We start from the raw sequence: 21,564 nt of genomic DNA on the forward strand, positions 1-21,564 counted from the left end.
CCGTTGCGTCGAGCGTTGAGAGTTGGCTCAGGTCCCGGTTCCGGATTTTCGAACGTCCTTGCGTACAATTTAATATCTTGTACTTTGCGTTTTGAATCTTGTACTCTTGTAATTTTGAGACGTTTCTTATCAATAATTGAAACCTCTTTGATTGTATTTTGTACTTTTGAGCTTTTTGGTCGTTTGCGTCTTCAATTCGTCGAATCTGTCTTTTGTCTTCACCTTTTATTATTTAAACGAATATCACTTGTAAATAGAACAATTGTAACTAAAATCTTGTCTTTCTTGAGGAATAATGCTATGAAATATATGTTCGTTTTTAACATTATCACCGACGAAGTAATAATCTGTGAAAGTGAGTTATAGTCCCACTTTTAAAATCTAATATTTTTGGGATGAGAATACATGCAGGTTTTACAAATGATTTACAGAATAGACACAAGTACGTGAAACTACATTCTATGGTTGAATTATCAAAATCGAATATGCCCCTTTTTATTAAGTCTGGTAATCTAAGAATTAGGGAACAGACACCCTAATTGACGCGAATCCTAAAGATAGATCTATTGGGCCTAACAAACCTCATCCAAAGTATCGGATGCTTTAGTACTTCGAAATTTATATCATATCCGAAGGGTATCCCGGAATGATGGGGATATTCTTATATATGCATCTTGTTAATGTCGGTTACCAGGTGTTCACCATATGAATGATTTTTATCTCTATGTATGGGATGTATATTGAAATATGAAATCTTGTGGTCTATTATTATGATTTGATAATATATAGGTTAAACCTATAACTCACCAATATTTTTGTTGACGTTTTAAGCATGTTTATTCTCAGGTGATTATTAAGAGCTTCCGCTGTTGCATAATAAAATAAGGACAAGATTTGGAGTCCATGCTTGTATGATATTATGTAAAAACTGCATTCAAGAAACTTATTTTTGATGTAATATATTCTTATTGTAAACCATTATGTAATGGTCGTGTGTAAACGGTATATTTTAGATTATCATTATTTGATAATCTAAGTAATGCTTTTAAACCTTTATCGATAAAATAAAGGTTATGGTTGTTTTAAAAATGAATGCAGTATTTGAAAAACGTCTCATATAGAGGTCAAAACCTCGCGACGAAATCAATTAATATGGAACGTTTATAATCAATATGAACGGGATATTTCACTTGGGGAATATTACATCTTTAGAAATGCTCTCCGTCATACGAAATCCGCTTGGTGGGAGGATTTCAGACACTTTTGGCCATTTGGAAAGCTTAAAAGAATTATACTTAGGTGGTTGTAACTTCACTGGTATCATCCCTCATTCTATTTATAACCTTTCACACCTAGCTAGATTATCTATAGCTGGGAATCAGCTCATTGGGAGTCTTCCTGTGGACATAGGTGCAATGTTAACTGATCTGACAGGACTTCAGTTAAGTAATAACCAACTCAATGGGGTTTTTCCTCCCTCCATATCTAATTGTTCTAAATTAAGAGAAATTGCCATGAATGACAATAGTTTTAGTGGGAAATTGACAATTGACTTTTCAAAACTAACAAATATTTCTTATATAGCTTTAGCTAATAATCTTTTTGGAAGTGCTGAAGCGGATGAAATGAAGTTTATTGATTCTTTGACCAATTGCAGCCAGTTAGATAAGTTGTTTCTGGAAAACTGTAATTTTGAAGGAGTGATCCCAAGATCCATTTGTAATCTTTCTGATCAGTTATCTTCTCTAAATTTAGCCCGGAATAAGTTATATGAAAACCTACCGTTAAGTATAGGCAATCTAGTTGGCTTGACTCAGTTACGTTTAGGTTTTAATAGTTTGACGGGGAAAATCCCCTCTACCATTGGAATTGTTGATGCACATTTGTATAGCCGTCGCTGGGCGAATAACGTTTATTATTACATTGTACACCTAGGATTGTATTGAACAAGTAAACTCTAGTCACATGAGCATATGTGACAAAACATCATATATAAAGAGTTACTTGGTTCATTTGTCATTTGAGCACCTCCAAAGTTAGTGTGAGCACATAGTGTTAGAGTGAGTTGAGCTCCACCTCTTCACCTTCATGGTGGAGAGGATCCATGATGGACTGATGCTCCAACCACCATGGAAATGACAAAGTGATTAGCTAGATTCATGTAATCAGATATTGTATTGTTCTCATGTAATCTTGACACTGATTTGATGTTATTTACAGCTGATTATGTTGAGTTTATGCTTGTTCATGTTGGGAAGAGAGGATCGCCTGGACGTTGGGATATACAAATTTGAGAGAAAATAACTCTATTACTTACAAGAATAGATTTACAGAATATTATAAAACTCTTACAAAAAAACTCTCAAACTCACACACACTCTCTAGGTTGTGATTACACTTCTCTGAGTGATTTCGGGATGATTTACAATGGAGGTTTGCACCTCTATTTATAGCAAAAATTCTATGGCGGTGAATGGTGTGAACGAGGAAGGTTGGCGAAAGTTGGCGGCCGTCATCGTGTTCAAGTTTGCCACTTCCATACGCGTTGTCAACGTCGGCGGCTTTGAACATCTAGATGACGGCTGGAACAGAGCCATCTAGATGATGGCTGGAAACCACTGGAAACCATCAATTCTTCCCCTTCATCCGAATCAACGAACATTCCAGTTATGTCTCTGCATAACTCCAACTTCTCTCGAGTCACCACCTTTGTTAACATATCCGCAGAATTCCCCTTTGTATGGATCTTCACTAGTCTCAACAGTTGTCGATCAATTACCTCGCGTATCCAATGATAGCGAATATCAATATGTTTTGTACGTGAATGGTACATGGAGTTCTTGTTCAAATCTAGAGCACTCTGACTGTCACAATATACCTTGTACTCCTTTTGCTTGATTCCAAATTCTTGAAGATAACGCTTAAACCACAACATTTCTTTTCCAGCTTCTGCGAAAGCGATATACTCTGCTTCAGTTGTGGATAATGCAACACACTTCTGTAGTCTTGACTGTCATGAAACAGCTCCTCCTGCAAAAGTGTAAAAGAATCCTGAAGTAGATTTCCTACTATCAGGATCTCCAGCCATATTCGCATCTGTATAGCCTTCCAAGATTGGATCAGCTCCCCCGTAACAAAGACATAGATTTGTTGTACCTTTAAGATATCTAAGAATCCATTTTACCACATTCCAATGCTCTTTCCCAGGGTTGGAGAGAAAACGACTCACCGTTCTCACTGCATGAGCAATATCGGGCCTTGTACACACCATTGCATACATCAAACTTCCAACTGCTGAAGAATATGGTACCGAAGACATCTCCCCGATCTCTTCCTTGGATGAGGGACAAGAACTCTTGTTTAACTTGAAATGGTTGGCTAATGGAATGCTAACAGATTTGGCATTGTTCATATTGAAACGTGAAAGCACTCGTTTAATATACTTCTCCTGAGATAGCCATAACCTTTTATTCTTCCTGTCTCGGATTATCTGCATTCCCAAAATCTGTTGAGCCTGTCCTAAGTCTTTCATGTCAAAAGACTTTCGAGAGTTCCTTCTTCAGCTGGTTGATCTTCGTTGCATCTTTCCCTACAATCAAAATATCGTCTACATATAGTAGAAGAGCAACGAAATTTCCTTCAGAAAACTTCTGAATGTAGACACACTCATCTGCTGCAGTTTTCTTGTACCCTTGACTTACCATGCACGAGTCAAACTTCTTGTACCACTGCCTAGGTGCCTGCTTTAAACCGTACAAACTTTTCTTCAACTTGCATACGAGGTTATCTCCTGAAACCTCAAAACCTTTCGGCTGCTCCATGTAAATTTCTTCTTGTAAATCTCCATGAAGAAAAGCCGTCTTTACATCCATCTGTTCAAGCTCCAAGTTCATACTTGTGACCAATCCAAGTATGACTCTAATTGAAGTCATCTTGACTACTGGTGAAAATATCTCGTCAAAATAAATCCCTTTCTTCTGTTGGAATCCTTTGACTACAAGTCGTGCTTTGTATTTCAACACTTTTCCGCTGCCATCCTTTTTCAGCTTGAACACCAATTTATTTTTTAGTGCCTTCTTCCAACGTGGAAGTTCTACAATCTCATAAGTTTGATTTTTCTGTAGAGAATCCATCTCATCCTGCATTGCGAGCAACCATTTTTCTTTGTCCTTATGAGATACTGCTTCATGAAAACTCTCTGGTTCTCCATTTTTAGTAAGTAGAAGCTACTCGGATTCCGGATATCTACTCGATGGAATCCGACCTCCTTCAGATCTACGAACTTCTGGAATATACTGAGGAGATCCACCATCATCTTCGTCTTGTGATGGTTCTGGAACGTCTGGCAGATGGGGTTGTGGCTCCCCCTGCTCAGCACCGTCATTTTCCTCATTATCTTCTACTTTAGGTATTTCATCTTGTACTGAAAATTCATTTCTCATGAATGATTCCGTTTTTGCCTCTGGCACCTGAGCAGAAACATTTGTCTTCTGAGATATTGTGGGCTTTTCAATATCTTCTATTGTCTGGCTTTCATGGAACACCACGTCCCTACTTCTGATCAACTTTTTCTCCTTTGGATCCCATAATCTGTATCCAAATTCTCCATCTCCATAGCCTATGAATATAAATGGAGTGGTTCTTGCATCCAGCTTCTGCCTGAGCTCCTTGGATACATGTGCGTATGCCAAACATCCAAATACTCTTAAGTGAGAGTCTAACGGATCCTTTCCAGATCAAAGTTTCTCCGAAACTTCAAAATTCAGTGGTACTGATGGAGATCGGTTGATCAAGTAACATGCGGCTCTGACTGCTTCTCCCCAGAATGGCTTTGGAAGTTTAGCCATACTGAGCATGCTCTGAACACGTTCCATGATTATTCGATTCATTCTTTCTGCTATACCATTGTGTTGAGGGGTACGTGGAACTGTCTTCTCATGTTGGATGCCATATGATCTGCAATAGGCATCGAACTGCCTGGAAGAGTATTCACCGTTGTCGGATCGAAGATACTTTAACTTCTTTCCTGTCTCACGTTCTACCATGACATGGAACTGTTTGAAGTAATCGAAAACCTGGTCCTTCATCCGCAAGAAATATACCCACACCTTTCGAGAAGCATCATCGATAAACGTTAGAAAGTATCGGTTACCGCCAATTGATTCAACCTCCAAGGGACCGCAAACATCATAGTGTACCAGACTGAGTAACTCTGATTTTCTTTTTGAAGAGGAATTAAACGAGACTTTATGCTGCTTACCAAACAGACAATGATTGCAAGGATTTAGTGCAGCGTCCTTGTCTACATTGATAAGCTTCTTCTTTATTAGGGTAGACAACCCTTTCTCACTCATGTGACCGAGTCTTTGGTGCCATAAATTTTGTGAAGCCTCATTTTCTGCAAAATTAAGGCTGTCTGTGCAGATCTTCACATGAGTTTTGTATAGTGTGCCACAAATGTCATCGAGCGACTATCATAGCGCCTCTTGACAATTTCCATGTGCCTTTACTGAAATGACTATCATAGCCTTGTTTATCTAGAGCTACCCCAGAAATTAAATTCAGCAGAAGATCTGGCACATGGTGGACATCCTTCAAAGTGATTGTGCTCCCGGAACTTGTATTTATCTTGACATCACCAATTTCGACAATCTCAGCGGAACTGGAATTTCCCATCTTCACAGCTCCAAAGTCACCAGCTTTGTATGTTGTGAAGTATTCCTTGTATGAAGTCACGTGGTAGGAAGCTGCAGTATCTACCACCCATTTCGTGTCTTCTCGTAAGACGTGAAGGCATGTCTCATCATGGGTTGAACAATAAGCTACATCACCAGAGATAGTCACTAATGTTTCTCCACCCTTATTCTTCGGCTGTGAACTGCTTTGACCTTGTTCCTCTTTCAATCTATAGCAGTTCTTTTTCATATGTCCCTCTAATCCACAATGATGGCATTTATATGTTGGTTTTCTGTCATCAGCTGACCTGCCCCTGCTCTTGCTTCTGCCTCTCCATTTATTTTTGCTACTCATTCACTGTCTCCCCCGATTTTCTGTGACAAAGGCATGGATCTGATCTGTGCCCATGTCCTTTGTCCTTGCCTCTTCACTGAATAGGGCATCCTTGACTATTGACATGGTAAGTTTGCCATTCGGAGCTGAGTTGCTGAGTGTTACGACCAGCGTTTCCCAACTATCGGGAAGAGAACTAAGTAGCAATAGCGCCTGAACTTCATCGCCAAGCGGCACCTCTACAAAAGATAACTGGTTGACCAAGCTCTGGAACTCACTGGTATGCTCGGCAACTGAAGTTCCACTTTTGAGCTTCATGTTGACTAAACGCCTCATCAGCAGGGCTTTATTCCGAGCAGTCTTGGCCTCGTACATGTCCTCCAATTTTTTTCAGAGGACATATGCGTCTGTCTCTTGTGCAACATGGTAGAAGACACTATGATCAATCCATTGACGGATCTGACCAATAGTTTTTCGGTTTAATTTCTTCCACTCTATCTCTTTGGCAGAATCAGGGTTTATACCCTTCAATTCAATAGGATCGAACAAATCCTTACAGCTGAGGAGATCTTCCATCCGAGGTTTCCACAGCGTGTAGTTTGTGGCTGTGAGCATAATCATAGCTCCCAAAGATGATGTTGACTCTTCTATGGACATTATCACCTTACAAATAATTTTTCAACACAAACGAGGTTGAATTGTAGAAAACAAAGATCACCGTTACGTCCAGAACGGTTGAAAATGGTGGAATAGACACTCCGCGGCTTAAATTCCACTTACGGGGCAAAATTATAATTTTTATAAACTTCAGGGACCAAAAATAAAATTCTAAAAATTTTAGGGACCAAATTGTAAAATTTCAGAATTGCTACAGTACTGCTACAGGAACTTGCTACAGTACTGCTACAGGAACTTGCTAAAGTGCCGCCAGCTGCTACAGTGAATTGCTACATGACTGCTACAGTGAATTGCTACATGACTGCTGCAGTGAATTGCTATAGGACTTCCTTCTCCGGCGAAAATTCAGGCACCGGTCGTCTTCTCCGGCGAGATTCCAGCGAGTTGACCAAACTTTGACCGCGTTTTCTGGGCTCGTTATAACTACGTTTAAGTCACCGTTTTTTGCGTTGGACTCAGTTCGACTAGACGAATCTAACGGTACACTCAAAATTGGATTTTGAGGAAACTTCAGAAAATTCAAAACTCGACCAACGTCTCTAACCAAGCTCTTGATACCACTTGTTGGAAAGAGAGGATCGCCTGGACGTTGGGATATACAAATTTGAGAGAAAATAACTCTATTACTTACAAGAATAGATTTACAGAGTATTACAAAACTCTTACAAAAAAACTCTCAAACTCACACACACTCTCTAGGTTGTGATTACACTTCTCTGAGTGATTTTGGGATGATTTACAATGGAGGTTTGCACCTCTATTTATAGCAAAAATTCTATGGCGGTGAATGGTGTGAACGAGGAAGGTTGGCAGAAGTTGGCGGCCGTCATCGTGTTCAAGTTTGCCACTTCCATACATGTTGTCAACGTCGGCAGCTTTGAACATCTAGATGACGGCTGGAACAGAGCCATCTAGATGACGGATGGAAACCACTGGAAACCATCAGTTCATCTCATGTTCATATTTATTCATCATGTCTATCATTAATCATCAATTGGTTCTTGTTCTTTAATCAAAAGATCCTAGCATGGGATCCAACAGGAATGCTTCAAAAGTTACAAATTGCAGCTTTGAATGAAAACCAATTTTCAGGGTCAATTCCAGATACCATTGGGAACTTGTCACAGGTCAATACACTTCTTTTAAGTTCCAACAAACTAGAAGGGGTTATTCCATCAAGCCTAGGAAGTTGTTATCGTCTTGAAAGGTTAGACCTTGATAACAATTGACTAAGTGGCAACATACCGAAACAACTTCTTCAACTTTCATCTCTATCCGTAGGATTAGATCTTTCTCAAAACAACCTATTTGGCCCACTTCCGTCTGAGGTTGGAGACCTCAAGATGTTGACTTATCTGAATTTATCTCATAATAATATATCAGGCAACATTCCTAGTGGTCTTGGTGGCTGTGCTAGCCTTTCATACTTATACATCAATGACAACTTATTTCAGGGTATGTTACCACCATCATTAAGTTCCATGAGGGGATTGGTAGAACTCGATCTTTCTCATAATAATTTTTCTAGCCAAATTCCTCCATTTTTAGAAGGATTTTCATTACGGGCATTAAACCTGTCATTTAACACTTTTGAGGGTGAAGTACCGGTGAAAGGAGTATTTACCAATGCAAGCGAATTCTCTATTGCGGGGAACGGGAAGCTTTGTGGTGGCTTGGTAGAACTTGGGTTACCGAAATGCAATAAGAAGGAGAATAAGAAACACAAAAGGAGGTTTCCTGTGTTTGTAATAGTCTTATTGATTGCTTCTACGCTTTTGGTTGTATTATGTGTTGTGTATGTTTTGTTTAAAAAGGAAAGAAAGGGCCAACCGTCTCAATCATCAACAAATGAAAGATTCTTGAAAGTTTCCTACGATCAACTTCTCAAGGCTACCGATGATTTCTCTGAAGCCAATTTAATTGGAAAGGGTGGGTCCAGCTCTGTTTATAAAGGAGTTCTTGAGCATGATAGATTTATTGCGGTGAAAGTCTTGCATCTTCAGATTCGCGGAGCTCACAAAAACTTTGTACGAGAATGGGAAGTATGGCGGACTATTCGACATAGGAATCTATTGAAGATAATAACTTCGTGTTCCAGTGTTGATTTTCAAGGCAATGATTTCAAAGCTTTAGTTTATGAGTTCATGCCTAATGGAAGCTTACACGATTGGCTGCATTCAAGTGTACATGCATCTAGACTAAACCTTCTCCAAAGAATAAATATCATGATTGATGTTGCATCTACACTTGATTATCTTCACAATTTATGTGTCACGACCATTGTTCATTGTGATTTGAACCCTAGCAACATTCTGTTGGATGATAATATGGTGGCCCACATTGGAGACTTTGGTTTAGCTCGATTTATTGGAACAAATTCAGATAGAAACAATTCATCTGTGGTGAAAGGAACAATTGGTTATGCACCTCCAGGTAAAGATCTTGTATTCCCATATGCTCATATTCAATATGAAATACTATATTTATATAATAGTAGTGCTTATAAGTTGTAGAGTATGGTCTTGGAAGTGAGATGACCAGTAGCGGTGATGTCTATAGTTTTGGTATAATGTTAATGGAAGTTATGTCCGGGAAAAATCCAACAAACGATATCTTTAATGAAGACCTTGGCTTTCGTAAATTTGTTTCTATGGCTCTGGTGGACCGTGTAGTAACCGATGTGATCGATAGTGATGCAAGTACTTTGCAAAGTACGGAAGCAAATGGAATGAAAGTAGAGGAATGCTTGGCTTCAACTCTCAAGATTGGATTGGCTTGCTCGGCGATTCCCCTGCACAACGGATGAAGACTGAAAATGTTGTCCGTGATTGCACCATATAATGGATGACCTTCAAAATAATCAAGGTATCTTGTCATCTCTTTACAGGGGCGGAGCTAGAGTTTGAGGATATGGGTGGCTTACTCGATAACTATATATACTTAATTTATTTTTGCCAAGTTACAAATAACAGTTTTATAAAAGAGTTTTCTTGGTATCATTATTTACTTTTCTTTTATGATTGTGTGTTTATTACATCTTTCATAAAGTGATATACATTATTTACTTAATGCTTTAATATTTAAAATATAAGAATATTTATTTATTTTCTACTTAATAGAGTGTATGAAGGAAACTAACTGAGGAATATCATGCCCCTAATTATTATCTAAACGAGTATAATACGTAAATAATTTTAGAAGATTGTTATGTAGACTTGGGCTTTTAATTAACTATTGATTGTGAGATTGTGATTGGGCCGTGTAAAAACATGCAACATCACATATTGTGGGAGGCTATTAAGTAATTTGAAGCATACACGTAAAGAATAATTGACAATGGGCTATCAGTTTTTATTATATTTGGGCCTGTTGGAGGAGGCCCAGCATCCCTCTGTCCCCTCCCTAGCTCCGCTATTGTCTCTTTATAATCATGTTTCTGATTTTATTCGTTTCTTGTCTGATCATGTAACATTTGTTTATAATTAGTTCGTAAGTAAGAAGGTTCAATTTGCTCCCTGGATGCGCATACTATATAAAGTATGTTCTTTAATGAAGCTTGTATGGTGGAATCGTGGATGCTGCGTCAAGGAGTGGTGTATGTGTTATATGTCAAGTAATAATGTAATTGTTTTTGTGTAACATGTGTATACAGTTGTCTTCAGTTACAGTTTTTTAGCCAATATACCCATGTTTTGGTTGGCACAAACTGGTGCAGTTAAAAACTCTATAAGGTCACCAACGAAGCATTGCTTCAATGGTACCGCGGTTACACTTGTGTACTCGCAGGGCTAGAGGTCTCGGGTTCGAGCCTCGTCACCCGCTCTAGGAATTGAAATATATTCCTTGAAGGTGGCCCAAAGGGAAGGTTTTACCGACCCGCTCCGGGACTAAGATCCGGCCCGCCTGCCCCTCGGGATGGTTAAAAGGGTCGGATCCTCAGAGTGTGGTTCGGGTTTCCTGCCCGAAAGCGCGTGTGTGTGTGCAAATGATGACTAGGCTTCGGTCCGGACTGATGCAAGCTTGCCTTTCAAAAAAAAAAAACTCTATAAGGTCACCTGGAGGAATTCACTCTTGTAGTTACTTGCAAATCATAAGTAGATATCTTCTGCAAATCATAAGTAAATATCTTCTGATATAAATCGGGTGGTCCTCTTATATACGAGTTAATTACAAAAAAAATATGATGAATGGGTTTTATTTTAAATCCACAACTAATCGACTGGGAGCAACACTATCATTTGTTTTGGCTGTACGTGGTGGTCACCAACAAAATTCCTTCTTTTAAATCCAATACCTAAAGTATTATCTAAAACCTTACATAAAATAAAATCTCTTGTTTTAAATCCATTAATTCCATTTATGACAATGTTTCTATCAACTATCATGTAAGAAGCCATTTCTATTATATTTGCGACTTTCAACCACTTGTATCACTTTCGATCGACCACCTCTGGTCGCCTTCTTCCACCACAAAAGTCAGGGCACCAAACCATCAAACCACAATCATATTTTAGAAATCCAAATCAAATACCCAAAATCAACGAACGTCAGCTCGAACCGTCAACCTCCTGGTCAAAAAGGTCACCTTGATATTGCTGAGCCAATGACCCCCTCTGGTTGATGGAGAAATCTTAAATGAAGAATTGAAGTCCTGTATTGGGAAGCGGGTTTTTATTTTGGATTTTGATTTTTGAATTGATAAAACTTGGTAAAAACGAATGAACAACAATACCCTCACGTGACCTGCACATGTGAGTCGGGATTATTTTTCATTATTATTATTTTTTTTTGGCAAAACATTACGATAACAAGGGTACTATTACCAAAAGATGAAAGACCAAAACACCGATACACTAAACAGTTAGACTCACGACTACAAGAGGAACCCGCATCAATACCATCCACGTCAATACCATCCACAAAAAGCATGTCAATTGTTCGAAAAAGCATAGCAAAAAAAAAAAAAAAAAAAAAAAAAAAGTAAAAGTTTAAGTGCACAGTACAAATCACAGACAACAAACAGGGTAATCTCACCCTAATGTGAATTAAACATTTGTCAAATCACACCAACACTTGCGGTGATAAAGAAACAATTGTGGGTTCATAAAAGCATTTGAGTTCATGTTTATAGTTACTCGTGCACAATGAATTTGCAACGCTGATTCTCCGGTTCCTTTTTCCGCTAAAACCCTACGGTAACTCCTTCAATTCTTCATGACTCAATTCGTCTGTATACTAACGACTTGTGCCCTTTTATAAATATATTCTGTCAAATGATAACTACTAGGGTTTATCTGATTCAAATAGTTTCGCTGATTACTGTGCATTATTGGTCTGAGTTGACGATTTTAAATTGACAACGAGAAGGTCAATTATTGATAACTTAATTTCTCATTCTGTTATCATGTCAGATTATGAATATGATTACAGATTTCCTTTTTTCACACAAGTTTAGAGTGTATTATGCACTAATAACACACTATGGGTGCCTTTTGACATGTTCAACTCGTTGACCTATTTTCTTTTTCTTTTTTTTCTTTTTTAAAGGCAAGTTGTTGGCATCGAATACTCTCATTTGCCACGCACGCACGTACCTTAAACCATCCCGAGGGACAATTCGGCTTACCTCTTCAGTTTACCCCTTTGATCCTTTATGGATGAAACATAACCTCAGTCGACCCATACATACGTAATTAATTAAATTAATCAAAACAACTACCCAATTCAGGCGAGAAAGCATATAATCGCCAATGAATCAGGTCAACTATTATCATGTGACAAATAAAAAACGCAGAATGTTTCATCGTCAAAAAGGAGTCATGTAGCAACTGATACTCAACACACTCGGCAAGCCTGCCTAAAAACAACTGATTAAAGAGAGGCAGCGTTCTTGCTATCCGATCTATCGTTAAATGAAAATAATTTCAATATTAATAATTGAAACAACAAACAGCAAATGAAAGAGAGAAAGTAGCAAAACTTATTATTCTTTTTATACTTATGTGTTTGATGTTCTGAATCGAAAAGATGAAATTACTGTATAAAACATCGCCACGGGTAGATCCAAATTTTATGCTTGGTGGTTTTAGGGATCATTATGGGTTTCCTTGTGTACCATATAAAATTATAAAGCATTTAAATCACGAAATTAAGTAATTTGGTTCTGTAGCTATGTTGGTCACATTCTACCGCTTGCATCCTTCCTTATATGTGTTTTATAATTGTGTAATTGGGTGTTTCATGTGATGAAGCAAATGAACTATTTAATATTCTTGGATTACAACCTGGAGCCTCTGATTCTGATAAAAAAAAAAAAGACGTACAGGAGACTCTGTAGTCTGTTCAATACGATCCTGATAAAATCCAGATCCGGGTTGATGTTATTTTAAGCTTCACTGTTTTATTGCTATTAATCGTGAACTTTAATTGTACAAATCTCTCACTTGTTTACTGATGTTTATTGCACATATTCTGCTTTTGATCCTGAGGCCCACAAGTATTTCGTGGAGTCCATTGATTGCTAAGGCATATCAGGCACTTACAGATCCAACTTTTTGCATAGTATGGTCATCCAGATGGTCTTCAGGTAGGTTTACTTTCTCATTTTCATCTGTAATAAAGCTCATTATAGGTCGATGTAACATGTCAAATTGGGTTGTGATGGAGTGCCCCACAATACTTTTTTCCGTATTTAAATTTTAGAAATAATGACGATAGGAATGTAAAGTATGATGTTTGCAGCACCAGAACAAAGGTGCATCACATGCTAATATTTCCAACTGTGTGATATGATATGCGCATAGTTGCTCTTTTCGCCTAGCCTAACAGCACATAATATCTCCCTAATGATCATATCAAATGCAATTGTAAAAACTATATTGGTAGAATTATGTATTTTCTATTATTCAAGAGATTTAAGATTTATGCATTTGGATATGCTTTAATTAACTTCCGACCAGTGATAAAGCATAACCCAAAATAACCCATCTGTAGGTAAATGGGTCAAGGTTGCGATCTGTATCTTACATCTAAACAATATCCTAAGATTTCAACCATAATTATCAGACTGTGTTTTGATTCAGGGGTTTCAAATGGGAATTGCACTACCTGAGTTTCTTCTCAACATTGAAGGTGCAATTGGTGGAATATTATTGTTATGGATTGTTGGTGGTGGCTGTTGTATATCTATCCAAATCGTCAAAGTATACGGGCAATAATGTTATACATCAAACCCTAGCCGGATATTAGTAGAAAACCGTGCATTGAACTTAACTTTTTCCTGTTTTCACCTTGTTTGCAGACTGAATTGTTAATACAAGCTCATTTAAGCTGTCAAACAGAAACCTTAACCCCAGAAATACAAAATGACTTCAAGCGTGTGGTGGAGCTTGCTCCTCGCCATCTTGACCAGTTGATGAAGGTATGTCTATATATATATATATATACTAGATTTATGAGCCCGTCCGTTGGAGGGGTACTCATCCGAAAACATTATCTAGTATTTTGCAAATATATATGAAAAAAAATATTATACGGTCTCTTTCGTAAATACTGTTGTGGGTCTAATTTGAGTAGTACAAAGAATACACATCACCTAAACATCGAGTTTGCTATATTAATTACAATTAGATTACATCTAAAAATTAAAACTCAGTTCTTGACATTTTATGTTGTGATGTGGTTAAAATGTTAAATATATATTTATACATGAGTTTGGTAAATGATGTATCAAAGTGGGGCAAAGTTTGCAAAAGCATAATGACTCATTCCAAACACTATACCTGATTATATGTACTTATGCTTTCATGCATGTGTTAGATAAGGTTTTATGTGATATACTTATAATCAAATTTTGGTACATGTATAATACAGGTCACCAAGATAATAATAAAGTAATTGAAACTGTACTAACACGTGATTTTAGTCATCTGACCCAACATGACTTCAATGATATGTGTACGTTTGTTTGTATTATTATCAAACGATACTCGAACCTTAAGCTACCAAAAGGAATCTTACATAAATATAAATATATCTACTACTTAGTGATAAATGACGGAAACAAAATTATTACCAGGCAGTTACAATGTTAAAGAAAATTTGTTGTAATACAATGAGACATACACTGAGAATTCGAGTGCCCCCCAATAATTTCAATTAGAGTGTTACATAATATTTTTATATACAATTACAAATACGTATGCAACCAGCTTGACCATTGAAAAAAACTTTGTTACCTTTCTTGCTGGTCAATAGATGCCAAATATTCCATCGATGCATTGTGATATTCTTCATCCATGTCACCTACACAGCTTTGAGTTCTTGAGAATATGATCTACCAAATTGTAATGACATCGAAAAGTATCCAAATCAAAGCTCAAATCTTAAAATAAATAAGCGATAAAGATTGATTAGAGCCACATATATTCATTACCCATTATCCATAATACATAAACTATATTATGTTCTATGTACTATGTACTGGGATACTGGGACCCATACAGTCAACTTAATGGGACAAATAAATTACAAACTCGACTAAGCGAGCTAACAATGATAGTCGCTTTGAATGGTGGTACATGAAACATAAGTGAAACAAAATATGCCAGCATATATACCACAAATGATTCTATGCAGACCCATCATATCTTGAATTTTGAAACCAAATGAACTTGAGCTTTTATAGTCATATAGTCATATACCACACGTTATTATTAATAAAACTCAAGAAACAAAGGGAAGGATGTGTAATCCGGCATGGACTATATTGACTGACCATTCGAGACCTGAAGTGAAATCGGTATGCATATAAGACTCATGAAACTCAACTGGAACAAATGTTTTTCCGACTGACCTGACCCTCTTACTCGTTTTAAGAACGGCCATTTTAACTACACAATCCACTCATATTTCAAGCTCTAGTATCAAGCTTAAAAGATGAAAAATATGGCATAAATATCACAGAAACAAACCTAAAGGTCATATACATTATTTCAAAAAACGAAATATTGTAGTAGGAAACTCATCATTGTCTCCATGTTCAAAATCTTCCTATATTTTGCTATCAGTTATTTAAAAACTGCGCCTTTTAGCATTATCATTGCGTTATAACAGTTTCAACTCGCATTCACAAGTCAAAAGACATATATGAAACATTAGTTTGATAAGATATGGAGGATCTACGATTCTACTATGATTTATTAAACATATTGACAAGACAATATCACTTGTTGTATGCAAAAAAATATCAGTATTTATAACTATCTTTGTGGGTCTTATATGGTTATATGTGTTCAAATAAGTATTACTAAATATTACAAATTCCAAATCATATAGATATGTACCCCTAAGCATCCCCTGCCAAGTATAACATGATTTAACATATTTTGTAAACTAAGTGAACCATTTAGCAGAATACTACAAATCTTTTCATTTGGACCATAAAGCACCAACCTTTTGTAATATGCAAATAAACGACTATTAATTGATATAGCAATTTACGTTTCAATTTAGTTTGATTAGGAGTCCTCGTGCAACGTATGAGCTCTTAAATCTAGTAAAATTATAAAAGAGCAGAAATACTTTTTTATAGAGAATATAGGCAGCTCGACCAGTCATCTCTCGCCCATTTTTACTGACATAAACCTGGAAGTAAATAATAAAGAAAAAAAATTCAGTCCAACTCAACCTTAGTCTATAACAAAACTTACCAAGTTTGACTAATGACCCACCTGACCCAAGTGCCCATTTGCCACTCTTCACAACCTGTAGCATTCAAGAGTGTAATAGATATACTTTAAGCACTATCAATTACGACTACGATATGAGATCCTTTGTTTAATTTGATACCTACAATTCTACAATATAGAAATAGAAATCACAATTACAATTACAATAAAATCAAAATTGTTTTAACTTACTCTCTTCCCATCTAAGCCTATGAACCAATGTCCACCACCAGAAATAGAAATCACAATTACAATTACAATAAAATCAAAATTGTTTTAACTTACTCTCTTCCCATCTAAGCCTATGAACCAATGTCCACCACCACCAACTTGACCATCTGCCTGAACCCTCCTTTTACCCACATCTATTGTTTGATTCGTAAAACCTTGTAATGTTTCTTGCGCCTTTGACTTTCTACTTGAACTCATCTCAGTTTTATTAGTTTGAGTAACCTGTTTCGACTTTTCCCCATTGCTAAACTGACCACTAAAACAAAACCCATTTATGAAATGTAATTGTAAAAAAGCACTCAAATAAAATAATCAACTTATAGCAACACATTCATATAGTCAATGTTTAATGTACTGGGCTGCTCATCATCTCTGTTTGCTGCATTTTAAGGGGAAAAATTGGGCAACCGTGTTCTGCTCATTATAATCGATCGAGGAGGACTTTCATCGAACACCATGAATGCAACTTCCCAATGATGAACACCCCATTTTTCAAACACGTCAAATTAAAAACTGTCATAAATTCTTCATTCCATTCAACAATCTCATCATCTTTCAAAAGTTCTTCCTTTGTTAAATTAAAATCAAAAATTAGATGTTCCGAATAAACACACATTATAAGAATATTAAACATTAAACACAAATTAAAAGAGATTGATAATAACAAACCTGTAAAAAAATTGTTTTTCTTGAATATTGAAACAAAAAGAAACCTTCTGCATTCACGGGTAGAGCTTGTAGTTTAAAGTAGGGCTGGCAAGATGAGCGGGTTTGGTAAAGTGTCCAAATGGGTCATTTTATTTCATAGGGGTAGCTAGAATTGTAATTAACCTCAAAGACCAATTTTCTGACACAATTCCTTTCTAGATTGAATAGAAAACTTGCAATCATAATCACTGAAGTAACTCTATGACAAACGTACCCGATATAATAAGAAACTAAATAAAAGAACAAAAAGACTATGAGATGAAAATTACTTACGTACAGTGTGTCATAGAGTTAAATTAAAATTGAGATTTGCATGATATATACCAGTTTTAAACAGTACAGAAAATTAAAATTTATAATTGTTATGAAGATCAAATTGAGTCATCACTAACCACTCACGGGCATTATCATGAGATCAAAATTAGGCAAATATGTAGCAGTTGCAGAAATGCCAACACTGGAAGACGAATACTCAGCATGTCAGAAACAGTCTGCCAACAATAAGTCTTCCACCCTCCTCCGTTTCACATTTTCCTTTTTCAACCCATCATCGAACACTTAAAATATTGAGCAAACAACTAAATTGAATCACTTGAATTACTACCACTTTTCCAAACCTCAACCAAGTTGCTCATATGTTCCACAACTAAGTAATCCATTTGCCATAGCATTACCAAATAGAATGTGATATAACTATATCAAATATAAATTCGTTTTACTTCGTTACTACCTTTATGCTCTTGTGTGAAAACGGTACACGTTTTAATCCCTCAAAGATGATCAGAATCATTAGCTTAATCATCAAAACAAATTCCACAGTTTCATATATGGTCAAATTAAAAATATAAAATAAATAAAAAAAATAATGATAAAATGAATAAAGGCAGTACCTGTAAACATGGGGGTTCAATCGTCTTTATATTCCAAGCCAAACATCGTCCAAAAAATAACTAAATGTAACGTCTAACAATTCAACTTACTGTAATTGGAATTTAAAATAAAAATACAAATGTGTACCTTTAGTATTGTAAGTAGCATAGTTCCATGAAACTTTGAAGGACAATAAATTGATCTTCACACTACTAATCGCAAGGTCATGATCCAAATTCATACGTTCAGAAAACATAAAGAAGATGAAATGTAGATGAAAATTAGAAGAAGAAAAAAAGAAACTGCAACTAAGATATCCCAAAATACCTTTAAATTAGTCATTACTTGCATTAGTGATACCTACATATTCTAGGGTTCTTGTGATAAAATTTGAAGAGGTTAAGAAACCCAGAAGCATATAATTTGAAGACGTGAAGAACCCAGAAGTATATGAATCAAAAAAGTTGAATTGTTTGAATCGAGTACCTCCATGGATACATTATTCAATTTTAATGATTCTTAGTATGAAACCCTGGATGAGGAAGTTGATCTTGGAGCGCAACAAATTAGATTGCTTATGAAAACCTAAAAATTGAATTGTGTATGAAACTGGTAATCATTCTATGAAAACCCTAAAAATTTCCAATCACATATTCAAAAAAATTAAAAGTGAAACATTACACCCAAAGATATACCAAGAGATCGTCTGAGGGTTGTTAACAACCAAATTAGAAAAACATAAATCAATTTACTAAAAAAAAAAAAAAAAAAAAGTACCATAACCAACATACATACCCGATTTACAATTATTTGTCTGATTAAGTTGAATAGGTATCTGGTTGCTGAAGGAGAATACTCTGATGTGTAGTTGGTTTAATCCACAAGTTTGTATACACCATCGATTGAAACCGCTGCTAACATGATTTAATCCTTCTGCAATTCACATGATTAAACCGTCAGAAGGCGCTTGATTTTCTGATTCATCCACAATCACATTTTGTGATTGTAATGACGGTCAGATGTATTAGGGTTTGAAGATGAGGCGTATGACCGTGTGAATTCAATGATTAATTATGGACACACGTCAGTGTTACAAAATTAAGGAATTTTTTTAATCAAAAATCTTAGAAAATTTTATTTTGTGAGGGGAAATACGACGCTGACACATGTCTGATTTATGTATGGGATTTATGTGTATAAAAGATATAGAAATCAGGGTGTAGGTTTAGCCCATTTATTTGTTCTTTCTAAATGTAAGGACTAAACATGTTTTTTCTGCATAACCATAGGGACCATCAACATAATTTTATTGACAAAATTGCGCGAGGGGTCCCTGTGGTATGTCCAAAAACGCTGATATAGTCGAAAAGATTTTTTTTGGCATGAGGAATCCTCATAGTATGCTATTGTTGCACGGGGAGTCCAAAATGCTAATGGCCGTTAAGAAACCGTTAAACATTCTTTATCTCCTCCACCCACCTAAACTTATCTCTTTATCACCAAAAGTTCATTTAATTTGCTGAATTCAAGAACCTCAAGCCCAGATTTCTTTACAACCTACACATATTTCTCACACGAATATCAATCAATCCAACCACAACCACTACTAGATACTATGAGACTATGAGTATTCCCCCACGTCAAAAATCTTTTTGCATATATCAGCGTTTTTGGACATATCTCAAGGACCCGCTCAATTTTGTCAAATTTTCTTTAATATGAAAATATTACTCGCATATTCTTCTTACATTAATTGATTGGATGAAAAATATATAAAATGGTTTTAAGATTGAGAAACGCTTTTGAGCAACATATGACATTTGGACATATCTCAAGCAGCAGGTTATGCAAGGGAAAAAGAGGTTTAAAAGGTTCAAAGAATGTTGATGTAGTACATGAAATCTTGATAGAAATGTTGTAGGTGTCCTGGTGACGGGTCACCAATTAAAACAAGTCAACTAAAGCAAGTCCACCCACAAGAACCCTCGAAGTCAAGTCTACCCACTAACTGAATAACGAAAACAACACGATTCAGTGGGACCAGCGATTTTCTTTTACCCAATTTTTTATTATTATTATTATTATTATTATTATTATTATTATTATTATTATTATTATTATTATTATTATTATTATTATTATTATTATTATTATTATTATTATTATTATTATTATTATTATTATTATTATTATTATTATTATTATTATTATTATTATTATTATTATTATTATTATTATTATTATTATTATTATTATTATTATTATTATTATTATTATTATTATTATTATTAATAATAATAATTTGCAAGGCCAACAACGAAGATTGTAATCTTATGCTTATAGTTATTTCCAAAAATGAACTCAAGCCAACCAACTTGCTCATCATTTTCCTCTCTCATTGTTTTCCTATATTATGGTCTTGCTATATTTCTTACTACTAATACTAATACTACTAATGCCACCATCTCATCATCACCATCATATGATTATGGAAATGAGACAGATCACCTGGCGTTGTTGTCTTTCAAGTCACTCATCACTCGTGATCCTTATGGAGCTCTTTGCTCGTGGAACACTTCTTTGCACTTTTGTTACTGGAGTCGCGTTACATGTGGGAATGGAAATGACTGCAGGAGTATTTGAGAAGATGAATTAATTAGGGTTGTAGTGGGTGGGTGATAAATAAGATAATTAATAAACATATAAATATAAATATATCTTAAAATTACGAAGTATTAATTAGGTTTATTTATTTATTTTTTAATGTCTTTTTTTTTTAATTCTGTAATGTTTTTAATTTTTAATTCTGTAATGTTTTTATTTTGTTTAATAAAATTTTATTTGTATTTATTTATTGTATTTAAATAATAATTTTAAATTGGTTAAAGTTTGAAATATAGTGTATGATAGTGAAGGTTTTGTTAAAGGAATGTAAAAGAAATGTTAAAGTATTTGTGCTAATGTACCGGGTAAAATGTGTGTTAAAACCTTGAACCATTGCATATGGCCTACTTCATTAAAAAAAAATTCTTTAATTATAGTCCTAAAGGCTATGATTAGACAAACTCTTTAAAAAAAAAAAAAAAGTAAAAGTTTAAGTGCACAGTACAAATCAGACAACAAACAGGGTAATCTCACCCTAATGTGAATTAAACATTTGTCAAAACACACCAACACCTGCGGTGATAAAGAAACAATTGTGGGTTCATAAAAGCATTTACGGAGTTCATGTTTATAGTGACTCGTGCACAATCAATTTGCAACGCTGATTCTCCGGTTCCTTTTTCTGCTAAAACCCTACGGTAACTCCTTCAATTCTTCATGGCTCAATTCTTCTGTA

At 35.6% G+C, this 21,564-nt stretch overlaps 1 protein-coding gene and 2 long non-coding RNA genes across 3 annotated transcripts; 2 read left to right on the plus strand and 1 right to left on the minus strand.

Moving 5' to 3' along the window:
- Positions 1 to 7,730: 7,730 nt before the first annotated feature.
- On the plus strand, positions 7,731 to 9,493 carry LOC139899744 (probable LRR receptor-like serine/threonine-protein kinase At3g47570). Its single transcript, XM_071882583.1, has 3 exons — positions 7,731 to 7,875; positions 7,969 to 9,120; positions 9,201 to 9,493. The coding sequence occupies exons 1-3, from the start codon at positions 7,731 to 7,733 to the stop codon at positions 9,491 to 9,493; spliced, it is 1,590 nt and encodes a 529-aa protein (XP_071738684.1).
- A 2,246-nt stretch (positions 9,494 to 11,739) lies between these two features.
- On the plus strand, positions 11,740 to 21,065 carry LOC139899599 (uncharacterized). Its single transcript, XR_011777602.1, has 3 exons — positions 11,740 to 13,273; positions 13,770 to 14,107; positions 20,728 to 21,065. It is a non-coding gene; the product is annotated as an uncharacterized lncRNA (long non-coding RNA).
- Positions 12,969 to 16,631, minus strand: LOC139899598 (uncharacterized). The gene is made up of 3 exons (XR_011777601.1): positions 16,419 to 16,631; positions 14,925 to 16,332; positions 12,969 to 13,297 (listed from the first exon to the last, which is right to left on the minus strand). It is a non-coding gene; the product is annotated as an uncharacterized lncRNA (long non-coding RNA).
- Positions 21,066 to 21,564: the final 499 nt, after the last annotated feature.

Source organism: Rutidosis leptorrhynchoides, chromosome 3 (assembly GCF_046630445.1).
Source record: "Rutidosis leptorrhynchoides isolate AG116_Rl617_1_P2 chromosome 3, CSIRO_AGI_Rlap_v1, whole genome shotgun sequence".
In the NCBI taxonomy this organism is placed as follows: Eukaryota; Viridiplantae; Streptophyta; class Magnoliopsida; order Asterales; family Asteraceae; genus Rutidosis; species Rutidosis leptorrhynchoides.